This window comes from Ictalurus punctatus, chromosome 20, assembly GCF_001660625.3.
Source record: "Ictalurus punctatus breed USDA103 chromosome 20, Coco_2.0, whole genome shotgun sequence".
Taxonomy (NCBI): Eukaryota; Metazoa; Chordata; class Actinopteri; order Siluriformes; family Ictaluridae; genus Ictalurus; species Ictalurus punctatus.
In genome coordinates, this window is record NC_030435.2 from 23650227 (window position 1) to 23665226 (window position 15000).

The window sequence follows — 15000 nt, forward strand, 5'->3', positions numbered from 1 at the left end:
ACACAACTTTCAGCACACCTGAATTCTGATTGGTTCAAAGGTGTTCCACTGATTCATCTTCTATAACAGCAGCTCTGTCACAGTCGCGCAGGTTTATACCGACACGCTCGCTTTATGAATACGTTATCGTTTCTATAGCAACCGATCATTCAGAGTTGAACGGAGGGTCCTTCACTCTCTCGCAGCCCTCGGTTACAGCGTTCTGTGTGGCGCGGTAGCCGAAGAACCCTCAAGGTCAAGTGTAGAACCAACCTGACATCTTCTGCTCAAAGCCCCGGAGATAACCTGGACCTAGTCCGCCGACTCATTACAGCCAGGTCGTGGCCGGACGTCCCGAAGGTCACGGAGCGTGAGGGTCACAGCGGGAAGTAACGCGAGAAGGTCTCGCCGAGTCCTGCTTTCCAACGTACACACCCAATACAACATAAGGAAGCGCAGAAGAACCCGTGAGATGTTTTCTCTGCGCTGAAGTGCTCCCCGGCCTACACTACTCATCCAAGTGCCTTATCTGAACGCCAACCTAGAGTTAGGACCATGTCTGATTAACATTTATATCTAAATGTATTCAGGGGGGACAAAAAAAAACCTCCCGCTTTAGAAGACTCTAACACTCGTTTCTTTTTCCCCTTCGCAGCACAACCGCGTCTCGATTCCGTCAGCAAACATCCCGTCCCGCTCATACTTATTCATGCTACGTTTAAAAAAAAAAAAAAGTCCACTCAGGTGTTTTGCGCGGCGCTGATTGCGCAGTTTGTCCCCGAATCAGCATTTCTGCGTGTGGGAGTCACTGAGGGGAAAAAAAAACCCAGAACCCAGGCCAATTATCTCACGACAGGACGCTTACAAAAGAACGCGCTTCTCTTTTTTTTCCCCTTTCCCCCTCTCACGCAAATTCCACCTCGGATCACGACACGGGTTCGTATCGACGCGCTCGTCTTAATACGTCACGGTCTCTATAGTAACGGCGTCTCGTTCGCACGGACTTCCGTTTATAAACAGAACGTTTCTCCGTACACACGGAACCCCCCCCCCCCCCCCCCCCCCAAAAAAAAGATCAAGTGACTAGCGATTCATTTGTTCGCTGATAAACCTACGAACGTTTTTTTTTAAACTTCAGGAAGTGGTGCTGCCATAAGAAGAAGGTACCAGAAACAACATTTAAAAGCCGGTGACTGCCATGGATGTAGGATCGTGATCATGTACAGGTATGAGGGGAAAAAAAACAAAAACAAACGTACAAGACGTGAACCGTTGGTGGTGAGGACACAGGAAGTGGACGCATGCCGATCATGTTGAAATGGGTGCGATAATGACGGCGATGATTTTTCGGGAGGTTTTGGATGAGGTGTCTGCGCTCATACGTGACTGATGTACGGCGTCGCATTAAGTAGGACACTCCACCGCGGTGATGACTTTCACGGCGTGCGTGAAAAATCCTTCTGTTCCACCGTCCCGGTGTTCGAGATACACGTTTATACGCCGTCGTTTAACTCCACGGGATCGCCGCTCTGACCTGGAGCGACGCTATGCTGCTTTATGTTTTACAAAAACAAACACACGGGCGACAGGACTCGCACGCACACGCGGATCTGATGCGGTCGGACTGCGGATCAGACGCTCCGACACATCTCCGTTCGTAGCCTCGCGTTATTACCGTCACGCTTCTGTAAACAAATCAGAAACAAATAAAACCCACAGAGACGGCGCAGGATTAAAAAAAAATACGGTTTCCACACGAACAAACTGTGCAAAGGTGCAAAGGCTAGCAGGTTTGTCGTTTGTGGGCGTGGCCTGACAAGCGATGAGAAATGTACGCGCCTACATGATAGACTCCGTGCAGGTTAGCGTAGCGCTCGGGCACGTCGGCGTGTTACTCTGCATTTGTTTGAGCTATTGTAACGAAACCGCGAAGTCGCGATGCGATTCACAGCACGGAGTATTCCGTCGATTATAAAAATCCCACAATCCTCGGAGTCTCGAAGAAGCGATACATAAATCCGGTTCTGGTTAACGGATTTCCTCACGACGGTCACGGGAACGATGGAGTGAGCTGGATGAAGGTGAAGATGGAAAGACACGGAGGAGTGAGGAGACACGTGGACAACGTTTCCACACATTCGATATCCGGCCGCACGTTGTTGTCTTACCTCGGATCGGCGAGCCGCCTGGGCGCAAGGAACCAAACGCAAGACAAGATCAGAGACAGAAGCGTCAGAGAGAGAGAGAGAGAGAGAGAGAGAGAGAGAGAAATAAAGAGAACCAAAACAATCATTCATAAGAGACTTTAATCAGATACAGAACGTATCAGTGCTCGTAAAACACATGCCCCGCCCACTCACCCCTGTCTGTTTCAATGTAAACAATTTCAAATTTTTGATTGTTTTGATGTAAACAAATTCTATTGCTTGTTTGTTTTGGCAAACAATTCCTAGTTCGATTGCTTTGACGTAAACGGTTTCCATTATTTGTTTTAACGCAAACAATTTCTATTGGTGGACCACTGCGCCGAGGAATGGCTGCTTTATTCTTTCACGTGTATTTGGTATGTTTTGCCAAAACCGTAACTCGCACGCCAATCAAGCTCGTTCAGTTGAATTAAACCAGTTTGACTCGAATTGCTCCAGCTGTTGTTGTGGCAACAAAGTAGCCCCACCCCCTCCGCCGGCTACTCGAGCCGCTGCCAAGAGCGCGTTAACGACGCCTTCCGTCCGGCGCAGTGCAACCCAAAAGATTATCACGTGACGTGATATTATAATAAGTAAATAAATAATATTCAAACGCACGACTTGAGACCGGCGTTAATCCTGTACATACAGGGACGTCGTGCGCCGCCGTGCGGTTTGAACCGCTACCTGAGCGAAGCTGCTTTATCCGTCCGCTGCTGCTGTTGATGTCGACGGGAAGGAAGTCCTTGAACCAGGAAATTTCCGGATCGGGGTTTCCGCTAGCGGCACACAGCATGGTAGCGATCCGCGTTCGCTCCACCACTTTGAGCTGAGGACCCATATCGATGCTCGGGAAACCGGCAGGAATCTGATTCTCTGAAAACACACACACACACACACGTTCAGAATGGCTACACGGGCCAGATCAATGGCTGCGACAATCACAAACATCTCGAACGGAAGTGAATTTATTTTATATAATGACACAATAACACTATCATTAAACCTTTATTCAGGAAGATTAAAAAAAAAAAAAAAAAAGTTCTACAAATAACGCTTTAATAAACCTTCATGTACCGGTGATCACGTCCGAGCGAAAAGAAATACATGTATAGTGAAAGTGTATTTTAAAAAAAGGAATAAGAACAATACGTAATATCATGTGAAGGATTTATGAATGAAATGATCAATAATGTTACATCAAATAAAAATGTCACTACATTTCAGACAAAACAGACAAAAACCTAACGCACAATTAAAAGAAAAAAAAAAAAACGTCAAAATGAAAAAAATCTAGCTTTGAATTAGGGTTCAGATTTTTTAAAAAATTGCTGTAAAAAAAAACAAAAAAAACCAAAAAAACACCAAACAACTTTAACCTAAACAGTCTGATTTAAAATAAATAAATAAATAATAATAAAAAAAATTCGAATATTTTTTGCTTGAAGATATAAATACAATTTAAAAAAAAAAAAAAAAAGGCAAAAAGTTTTGCGGCCGTTTTAAAGATACCCGACGTTCCCGGTTTAGTTTTTTACGGGCCTTTAAACCGCTGACGTGTTTCTGTTTTTCTCGACTCCGTTGTTTGTTTGTGTTTTTTATATAAAAGAAAAGCCTGGAGGAGCAGCTGTACGTCTCAGCTGTGAAAAAAAACAACAGCGTTGTTTATCGTTTTGTTTTCTCAGTAAAAACATTGCACGCTTTTTCTCGGCGTTGCGTATGAGAGCCGAAACTCTGGCGTTTTTACTTCGGGCCACTTGACCTGGATTTGCTCGGCAGGGTGAACGCACGATGTTGTCCTTCTTCCTCATCCTTCAGAGCGAGAGACAGAGAGAGAGAGAGAGAGAGAGAGAGAGAGAGAGAGAGAGGGGGAAATAAATACGGCCTGAGGCTTTTGAACCGTATTACGCCACACAGACTCCAAACAGAAACGGTTCTGGACGCTCGTACGCCGCCGCCGATCGTTTATCTCGTACGTGCGAGTGCTCTGTGTGAGAGTTCGGAGGTGTGATTGAACGAAGCATCGCGTTAATCAACACGTTACGAGTTGTGCTGTTAGCATGCGCTAGCGCGAGTGTCATGCCGGTCTGGGTGGAAACAAGCGTCGCGAGCGCACAATAATAATACGCCTCATTAAGGTGCTGGAGACGCATCGGGTTGCTATGTGTTTATGTTCGAAAGCCCAGAGGACACAATGTTCTCTAACGAGCACGGCACTCGCGCCGCGTGAAAGTGTGTGTCGACGTTCTTTATTTGTTCTGTGGAGAAATGTTATATTTCAGGTTTTAAGGCCTGCAGGTTTCGCATGACGGACTCGCGTGAATCCCGTATTGGCGGCGCACGGGGCGGAATAAAAACACGGCGGCGCGGCAGGAAGAGGCGGGGCCACCGTTACCATTCCGAAGTCGATTATTTCCCCGTGACCGCGCGCCCCGAAGTGTTCTACCCCTCCTACACCACAGCGGACACGATACTGAGCGTCTGCTGCACACGCTCCAGCGCGAGCTCCGTCGGAACAGCTCGGAGACGTTTATACATCCTTAAACTCTGTTTGGATTTGGATTAGATCCGTTTAACAATAATTAAACGACTGTCTAGCTAAATCCCGGACTTTAATCCAGCGGTTCGACCAGAAGACCAGGAAGTTAACGGTTCCCGGCGGTCTCGTGTTTAAGATCGACGTGGAAATGACACGGCCTCGCGCTCTGCGGTTTTCCGGCTGCAAATCCCTTCACAAATCACACTTATCTCCAGTGCTGAAGCTAATCCAGCTTAACCAGCGCTGCAGTTCGAACACGATTTAAAGAAAACACACACATGACTAATCATCACGAGGGAAACTCGGCTCATTTTCCCGGGCAGGTCTCGCTCTCGTTACTCATCGTGAACCTGCCCGACTCTGACACTTGCTGCCAAACCCCCTGACTCATTGTTTTTTCGAAAGCTTTGGCAACGGTGAATCGGAGCGCTCGGCCAGTGACGACTTTAATAAAGCCGATAAACACGTAAATATACTTCTATTTTCATCCATCCAGGATTTCCAACAGCGGCGAGCGACACAGCTTCGACGTGTATAGTTTGTAGTAGGTCGTACTTGGGGAATGTGTAAGGAATAACGCGTAAACGCTCCGGAGACAGCGAAGCGTCCGACCGTCGCGGAGCGCCGGCGCTGGAGACTCCTTCCATGCGTTTTTATGTCGTTTATAAACGTCGGCAGAGCGTCACGTTTAACTTTCGGACTCCGAAGTTCTTCGGACAGGTCGGTAACGGTACCGCGCTAACAGTACTAGCAAAACGGCCGAAGCGCTAAGCCTTCGATAAATACCGCGCGGCGAGAGCGAGAACTCTGCTGTTTGGCGTCCGTCTACGTCTCTGTCCGTTCTGTAAAATCCCGTCGAATCAAGACAAGCCGAGGTGACGTTTGAAAAGTCCGGGAAGTCGTCTCGGGTTTCTCGAAAACAAACGATAAAAACCCCCGAACATCCGGTTCTGATGTAGCGCGTCCTCTTCGGGTGAATCCCGCCCCTGTCGCAGACATGAGGCCACACCGGTGAGGTAATCATGACTATAATGTTCTGAAATGAAAAGGGATGAGTTCAGGCACACCCCCCCCCCCTCCCTCCCTCCCTCCCCCCACTCCCCCAGAACTCCAGCCCCTTACGGTTTTAAATGTCCTGACAGACGCAGGTACAGACTTGCGTCCTTTCAGAGGAAGCCACGTGATCCGACGGCTCTCCCGAAACGAGTCTGACGACTCCGCGAGCGAAGTCTCGCGCCTCAACTTTTGACCCCGGAGATGTTTGGCAGAAAGTGGCGAAAAACAGCGCTCGCATTCAACCTGCGTTTATTACCGGCGTCTATTTTTATAGGTGATTCATCTGCAGCTCGTCTGCACGCTTCACAATTAACGAGCTTTCGGCAAGGTTTCGACAAGCACCTCCACCCCCACCCGCACCTCCACCCGCACCTCCACCCCCACAGTTCGCTCGTGATGAATGTCATTCGCAGCTGTTTTTCACACTCCGACTTCTCGGGTTCCGAGCCGTTCAGAAACGGGACGGGATTTTAGCTTCCTTGAGATCGCGGGTGGAGTACTGGTCCGGATACGGAATTACGGCGGGACGTCGCGGTTTAGGATCGACTAGGCGTTTTCGTTTTTTTTACGACACGAGGCGTTTCCCTTCCTCGTTCGGGCCGGAACATCTTCCCGGTCCGTGTTTCAGTGCGCTCCATGCGTAAAGTGAGCAAGAACGAGGTTTCACACCAAATCGAGTCCCACAAGTTTGGAACTGAACCTCAGCCTGTGATTATTTCGTGTCTTCAGGTCTGTTTTCGGACGAGAGAAAATAAATAACACCCGATTTGCGGCCGTTATAGAAAACTAAACTCGACACCTCTCCGTCTGACCGATCACAATCCGGGACCCGACGCCAATCCGTCCACCGCCGCGTGTTCTTGTTCGTGCTGCGACGTCACGGGTGTGATGTTGACCGACGAGTTTTGCCGTCTAATGCAAATTCCGACGCATCGTTCGGGAACATTATTTGCATATTAAAGCACATCGTATTAAGCCGAAGTAAACCGGGGTTTTTTTTTTGTTTTGTTTTTTTTTAACAAAAAAGTCACGTCCTTTTCCAAACACGTTCTTTTTGAAAAGAGGTCCTCTCACGTCTCGTAAAAAAATAAATAAATATATAAAACAGCGAACGCGTGAGCCGGGGCGGTGACCTGCAGGTACCGGAGCAACAATACGGCACACAAAGGCACCTAATTAAATTTGCCTTCCAAAAGGAAATTCACTGTTGTCGTGTAAAGACAGTATTTTAATGAGGGCTTAGAAGAGTGATAAGCCCTCATAGGCTTCCTACAGATGGTAATGTATTGTATTATCTGTCGGAATATGGAACCGGGCCAGCAGCAGCTCGGCTTTATCGATGCCAACAGCCATTAAAAAAAAAAGAAAGGAAGAAAGGAAAAAAAAAAAAGAGGCAGGAGTCTCTGATGGCGCTAGCAGAGCCTTGGCGCAATCGCTTAGTTGGAAATAAGAAGGCACATTGTTCTGCGAAAAGCAATAAATTACACGAGCCACTGCTTGCGTGCAATATAAGAGGTCCATCTGATAAACGCGGTGACAGTAAAAAAAACAAAACAAAACCAAAAAGCAGAACGAGTTTCGGATGAAAGAAAGCGCCGTCGATCTGTACACGTTCTCCTTTAGTGAGAAAGCGCCCATAAATCTGATGTAGACACGTAATAATCCACAACGGTCACGTCCTCGGGGAGGAGAGCCGCCTTTTCGACGAGTCCCTGAGGAAAACCGTCCCATGATTCCGTCACTCCGTCCAGAAGAAAGGAAATGATCGAGAGAGTTTTGCTCGGGTTGCATTTGAACAAAGTAAAATTCTGCACGGATGCTACGGTTCACGAAGTGACGCGGCGCTCAGCTGCCGTGAGAAGCTAGGGTTACGCTGGCTCTGATTCCGAGTCGTGTTTCGATCGAGCGTCGGAACCGGAACGAAACAAGCGTACGGCACGTTTTCACACGTTTTCTGGAGCGTGTGTAAAAATGTCTGTACGAGGACTTCTGAAACATTCGGAACATTTGTTTTCCTGAGTGTCAACGAAGGTGTAGCAGGAAGTAGCAGGTGTAGCAGGTGTAGCAGGAAGTAGCAGGCGTAGCTGGACGACGTCTCGCAGCAGGACAGCGCTGCTTTAAACCCATGCAGGTTCTTACACTTTATTACAGGTAGGGAAGCGCTGCAGGGTTTTAAAAAATGTACTCTGTGCGTGCGTGCGTGCGTGCGTGCATGCGTGTAGATATGGCAGTGGGATAAAAAGAAAGAAGAAAAAAAGCGAGAAAGGAAGGCTGCGACCTCCCGCCAGCTCCAATTACCGAGCCGAGTGTAGCCTAGCAGGCAGGACGACGGGCCTAATCAGAACCCCGCTGTACCAAATCGGTCTCCATCTTCACACTCCGCCACATTACGCTCCGAACACACACTCGGAATACAATCGCACACACACACACACACACACACACACCAGATGCAGCCCGAGTTATTTTCACCCTGATCACATGCGTTCCCATACGACCGAACGCACACCGTCCCGAAGGGGGCGTGGCCAAATTGCCAAACAAATCATACACTGTGATTTTTTTCTGGTGCTTCGAATCGTCTCTCCGGCTTTCCCTCTGTTCATCGTACGCAGTAACCTTCCGCTCCGTGCTGAAAGCCTGCTCTTACCGTCATCCAACAGAGAGTTCATCAAAACACTCAAAACCCAGAAAATTCAGCGTGTACAAGACACTGACGAGCGATCCCAAACAAATAAACAAACCCAACAACACAAATAAATAAATAACTGTTCAGAAAGAGAAAGCGGAAAAGGCAGCAACACGGGGCGGGGCTTTTAGACTTCAGGGGCTTTAATACAGGATGTTAAACCGTACGGCGACCTTTTCAAACAAACAAACAAACAAACAAATACATAACCGGGTTGTCAACACTCCTTCATTCGACTGATGACGTATTTGTACTTATAAAGTGCACGGCAGGCAAAAGGGATTAAACGATGGGATTATAGATGATTACGGCCAAACGGCGAGCGTTTCACTGCCGGCGTAAACGAGAGGAAGACGAGTATACATCGCTCGGCTCGTCTGCTCCAGCTCCTCGGCCTGGTGCTCTGTTCCACATCATCACGGTTCAGTAAAGAGTAAATAAAAACGTAGGAGTGGCGAGCCCGACGGAGGCGGCGCGCTGTTCTTGGCCGCGGTCCAACGACACGCTGTTTATCCGACTCGGCTGTGGAGGAAAATGGTGTAATGCAAGCCGTGACCTTTAAAATAATACACTTTCTCTCGCCGGGCAAAATATTCAGCTTCAGTCCCCCAGCCGACAGGCACTTAATCAATACCGGCCGGCGGTGTCTGTTCTCCCTCACCTCCCGCTCGCTATCTCTCTTTCATATCCGCCCTCCAACTTCCCCCGTCTCTCCGGCGTGATGTACGGCCCTGCCGCGGGAACGGCGAGAGCGCGGGAGCCGTTACCACCGCTCAGTAAACAACATTACACTTCCGCCGGCTGTAACGGAAAACAAAAAAGCGAGATCATCTACAAACGGTATTTTAAGCATTTTTCAATAAATGAAATAAAATTCCGTCATCGCTGCAGAATCGCTGCAGTATAAGAGGAATAAAACACTTCCCGGCAGTAACGGTGTCTCCGCTTTACCGTGCCACCGGGTCGTCCATTATTTCCCTCTAACGTAACGTCCCGGGGTGTTTTATCCCTTACTTTACGCCCCGAGTGCACGATACACGACTTTCCAGAATCTTAGAATGGCTTTTCGCGGACGCAGAAATCCCCGCCCGAGCGCTAGGACGGTCTATCGTATTCATCCGATCGTATTTACGAGCTGAACGCGAACGAACGCCACAACAGGGTCGTAATTACGAGCGGAGAAACTCGGGCGTGCCGGGAAGAAAGCACGGATGATAAACCGGATTCAGGGGTCTGCTGCGCGCGACAGGAAATGAACTGGATTCCCTCTCGGACGCTCGCCGGCTGGTTCTCATCGCTGTAGTTGGAGAGTTGCACACGGTACGCGATTCACCGCTGAGAAAAAAACAAAAACATCGGGGTTTAGATGACGATTATTCACGGTCGGAGCAAACCGTTTCGCCGAAGCGGTCACGTTCACGTGCGTTCGCCACGGGAGCACACAGCGAGGAGGTGACGCAAACCGTGCTTTTCTGTCTGTTCTTTCTGGACGTGATAACTGAGGAAAGGCCACGCCCGTCTGATCACGCCGGAGTCATGGTGTAACAAAAGCGTCAGACGTAACGAGTCAAATCGCCGCTCTGTAGGATTATGGGGGGGGGTTGAGGAGGCTGAAAAGATTTCCGACCGCCTTTTTAGATTCGCGCGCTTCTGCAAATTACCGGCGAAAAGCTCAATTTGTTGACATCGGCGTATTCGCGGCTGTGAAGTTTGTTTGCCGCTGGACGACGGCGACGTCGGTCTGATTAGCCCGTGCCGTTCCGCTCTTTTTATCGAGCCGTAAATGGTAGCTGCCTCGCCGCAGAGACGGATTTGTTTGATCTGTGGGTTGTTCATTTCTCCCAGAGTGAAAGCATAAGTAAGACCTGTCACCCGAACCCGGGGCGAGAGGGATTTAATTAACACAGGCTGCCATGTGTCTCGATTCTCATCACCTTTTCCGCAGACACATTAAAGCAGCCTCTGTCTGGGGCGATTAAACTAAACAGCTCCGCGCAATTCCCGCGCGGTTTTCTCCTTCTGTTGTGTTGCGCACGCTGACCTTTACAAACGATTTTACGCTCTCGCAGCGCAAATTAACTCGCGGGCCGCTTCTGACAGCCTTCACTCATTACTGTTTTCACGAGACTGACAGCCATTTATTAACTCTAATGAAGGATAATATTTCATTTGAAATGGTAAAAAAAAATATTCAACCGTACACACATACACACGTATCACGTAGTCCGTAACGCCGCGTCGTCTCCGGAGTCTCGACGTCGATTCAACGTGTGCGAAGACGAGAAGACCCCTAACAGACACTGGGGACTCCGCCCATACGGTAGAGTTCCTGTTACTATAGAAACAATAACGTATACGAGCGTATCCATATAAATATAAACCTGTGATTTGCGGCGGCACCACTGCTGCCGTTATAGAAAATTAATCAACACCGCCTGACCAATCAGGATCTGGATCTCAACAGCGCCGTGGTATCATGATCGGACTTGCAGAGGGTCTTCGATCCCCGGCGTCGATCTTCTACGTTACCGAAGTGTGACGGTTCCTCGGTGGTTAAACTTCCGACTGTGAAATAAATAAAGAAATCCCAGAGACTCTGGTGAACCCTTGAGCAATATTATGAACCCTTGACTTCCTGCTCTTTATCCGGTCTCAATGCGGATTAAAGTATGTCGCTTTGTATACGCGTTTTCAAAAGGTAAAGGATACGCGGTTAAGGGTATTTACATTTAGGTCCAAATCTGGAGTGACTTCGGAGGAGGCGTGGTGCAGAGCAGGGTTTAATAAGCACCTTCGGGTTTTGTTTCATTGGAGGGAAAGCGGCACTGAGGCGGTACCCTGATAGTGAGACCCTAAAACTGGCTCGGAGGTTGATGGAAGGGTAACGGTACCACTACCCTGTCAGACTAGGTCACGTTTAAATCGGCTGGCTTGGTCAAGTGGACCAAGCTCTGGACCGCCAATCAGTTCTGAGTCCAGGGCCAAGGGTCTTAAAGTTCAGCTGTGTTATGTAATATGTCAACAAATCAACGTCGGATCCTGCGTCCGGAAACGCCCCGGACGACTGGGAACATTAGCAGACGTGTCGTACGTTCTCGTCTTCCGGCGATTAACACTCGAAGCCGGAGAGGATTTGTGTCTCCGGTCCACACCGTTGGAAAAACGACCACGAGGGTAATTATGTTTGATCCCTTTTTCTTGGTCCAACTCCAGCGTTTCTAATCTCGTTCTCCGAAGTCCTTGAAGATGAGGTTGGTTCAGACAGCGAGTACGGACCGTGATTCCACCCAGCCATATTGCACGAGTCCTTGGGAGAGGCCTCTCTCGACAGACGCAGTTTGTATCTGTCAAAACGCTGATGATCTACGGCACCGGGCTCCGAGCCAGCAGATGGTGAGAGAAATTAAACTTGTGACACACACCGTCGGCTCGGAGACGCGGAGGCGGTCGGAGACCACACCTGCAGAAGGGCGGTGAGCTGATTTATTTATCGCGTGAGAAAACATGAGCGCGGGTGCGCGCGATAGCTTCCGGCGGAAAGGACTCCCGGGCTCGTGTGCTGTCATTTACGGGGAAGTGAAGGGAACGCATACAAAAGCGTCGTTAGGAGTGGAATGAAAGTGTAATGCGGGTTCATTATTCTCAGGCTTAACGTGCCAGTCGAGCACCATTTACAAAGTGGAGCCGTTTGTACTTACCCGCTCCTTCCTGAAATATTTACGACTCGCATTATGTCGCAACCCGAAAGGCTGTAATGTACGCAGAATACATATCGCCTTCTCTTGTAATCCCGTTGCTCCGTAATTTGTTTTACCGACGCTCGCTCGGCACAGGCTGAAGTCCTCGAGTATGACAGTAATGTGTATCAATTACGCCTCGGGCCCGTGTGTCACGTTGACAGACGGAGGACTCAGACGTTAGTCACGGCTCCACGACTACGAAACTCCGCCACGGAATAACAAACCGGAATGCCGAGTAACGGCTGGAAAACGTCCACAGATCCATCGTCCGTTCGTGTGAACTCCCTCAGGGGACCGCGGGAAGCCCGTGAAGGAGAACGAGACCGCTTTCGTCTGTCCAGGTGGCGAGACGGGCTCGCTCGTCCGTCTCAGGAGGGAAGACGGTGACCGTGACGATGTCGGGACAAGAAGCGCCGATATCGAGTTTTCATATCGAGTGACGTCAAAATAACGACGCGCGGACCGGACTCTGTCCTCAGGTATCGCCGCAGCGCCACCGAGGCGGTCACGGTCTGCCTCACTCGACGTGTACGTTTCGGATAATCCTTCGGAACGCACAATTAACCGTAGGGTTTGTTTTTTTTTTTTCGTAGGCAGCGATGACGTTATCTCGAAAAAACGCTTCGGTTCTCCAGAGATTCTGATTCGAGTTGACGATCCGATACCTTAAGGAGCCTCGATTCTATCATAAACTGTATATAACTACCTGATACACATCGTATATCTGTTATAAAGACGGTATGTTGGCGCTTGCAGGATGAAATCAAAAGCATATTTTTGCACATAACGGTGCACCCCGAGGCGTTCTACTCCTCTTACGCCACGTGCACTTCCATTTATCAAACGTCACGTTGTCCGTCTCGTCCGTTTATAGCTAGTTCCTGTTTCTCGCTCACGTTAGAGCAGCTGGACGTTTTTACGTGACCGAGAAACCGCGCACTGCGTTAAATCACCAAACTGTTCTGCTCTCGTTTTTCCAAATACAGGCAGAATCCTTTTATTTTAAATAACTGAGTACTCAGGTCCGACATTTACCAAACCAAGTGTTTTATTCGGATTTTAAACGCCAGTTTCCGATCATTCCTCTGCGTCTGTGCTGCTGTGAGAGTTTCACCAGGAGGAACTGTCGTTGTTGAGCTTGGGCGTGTTCAAAGACGCCGCTGTGCTGCAGCGATCAGCATAAAATTAGATCATCTCTGGTCGGAGCACCTTTCCTTTGAGCGCCTGTCATCGAATGTCAGAGGTAGAGTCCAATTTTACCCCTAATCACCATCACATTCCACTCAAAGCTCAAAGCGTCGCCGGTCTGAAGGCTAGGAGATGCACACGGAGGTCCCGCGGTGTGCGGAGGGCGAGCATTACAACCAATGCGGCGGTTTTTTCTTTCTATTTTCTTTCTATTCCGCACCCCCCCCCCCACCCACCCCCACCACCACCACCGCTCGCTTTTCCCAGTGCGAACGCCACAGCTCAAGAGCACAGGCCTGCCTCTGACGCCATCAGGAACTGAATTAAGCTCAACGTTTTCCCCGCGGAACCTGCAGGGAGCTTCATCCGGTGTGGAGGCGATGACACTGAAGCGGATTCGGCGGCAGTACGGGTTTGAGAACCTCTCAGAAAGTCCGGCGCGGTGACTCACGGTCCAGGAGTACACTTACTAGAGCTGGAGTTGCTGAATTTCTTTTTCCTGACACTCGGGTTGTCAAGCGCGCTGCTGGATCCAGGCATCGGCGGAATGGACCTTATCAGTGCTGCCTTTATAGCATGTAGGAAGATGCGGCGTGAATAAAATAAATAAATAAATGAACCTGTATCATCTCTAATATCTATAAGCGTACACAATCGGTGTCTATAAAACACATTCCGACCAATCAGAATCCCGAATTCAACAGCGCTGCGTGAATAAATAACCGTAACAGCAACCCCCGAGCATCGGATCGGAATCACCTTGCTTCGTTAACGTGATTTGCATAACCACACCCCTGACCACACCCACCGGGGGGCGTGGAGGAAATTCGAAAAGACGTCGTGATTGAATTCAACAAGCTTTATTTTACACGTCACGACGTGCGCGCTGGGAAAAGACCGGAACACTTCCTACCTTCCAGCACGGTGAGTTTGGCGCTGGTGTTGATTTCCCCGGCGCTGTTGGTGGCCGTACACTCGTAAATGGCCTCGTCTCGGTGCGTGCGCAGGGGCTGGATCCGCAGGACGGAGCCCGAGCCGTCGTCGAACTCGATCACCTGAGGGGCGGAGAGACGGAGGGAAGAAAACGCCGCGGCATGAGTCACCGTCTAAACGCCACAGACTCCGGCGCACCGGTACGGATGATGAAATAAAGCATGAAGGTAAACACGGTGCACACACACACACACACACACACACACACACACACACACACACACGATGGCTTGGTTATTAAATTCAGACACGTGACTGTATACATGTTCATCATCGCGTTTATAAACGTTTTACCTCTGACCGGCGTGACACTGGAGACTCCTTCCGTAAACGTTAATTAAATAAACGTGTCCTCGCAGAAAAACATCACGGTACGCTCGGGACAGATCCGAGCGTGTGTGCGTGTGTGTGTGTGTGTGTGAGAGAGAGAGAGTGAGATAATGAGGTACAAGGGGAGTCAGCATGCGTATTTCTCTTTTGAAAATTACTTGCCGTTCTCTTTCCCCCCTCTGAGCTACATTCTCTCACATGCTGAGTCATAACAGGCCTCCCTGCTGACCCCACACACACACACACACACACACACACACACACACACACACACACACACTTACGCTTCAGCAGATAGGG

The 15000-nt window shown here is 49.3% G+C and overlaps 1 protein-coding gene across 6 annotated transcripts in view; it reads right to left on the bottom strand.

Moving 5' to 3' along the window:
• Positions 1–15000, bottom strand: part of ptprfb (protein tyrosine phosphatase receptor type Fb) — a 157839-nt gene that overhangs the window by 73928 nt on the left and 68911 nt on the right. For all 6 annotated transcript variants that reach the window (XM_053673677.1, XM_053673679.1, XM_053673678.1 and 3 more), the window contains exons 4-5: positions 14291–14432; positions 2853–3041 (exon numbers count right to left, since the gene is read on the bottom strand). In XM_053673677.1, coding sequence (XP_053529652.1) covers positions 2853–3041; positions 14291–14432 — 331 coding nt within the window. The remainder of the gene's footprint in view (positions 1–2852; positions 3042–14290; positions 14433–15000) is intronic.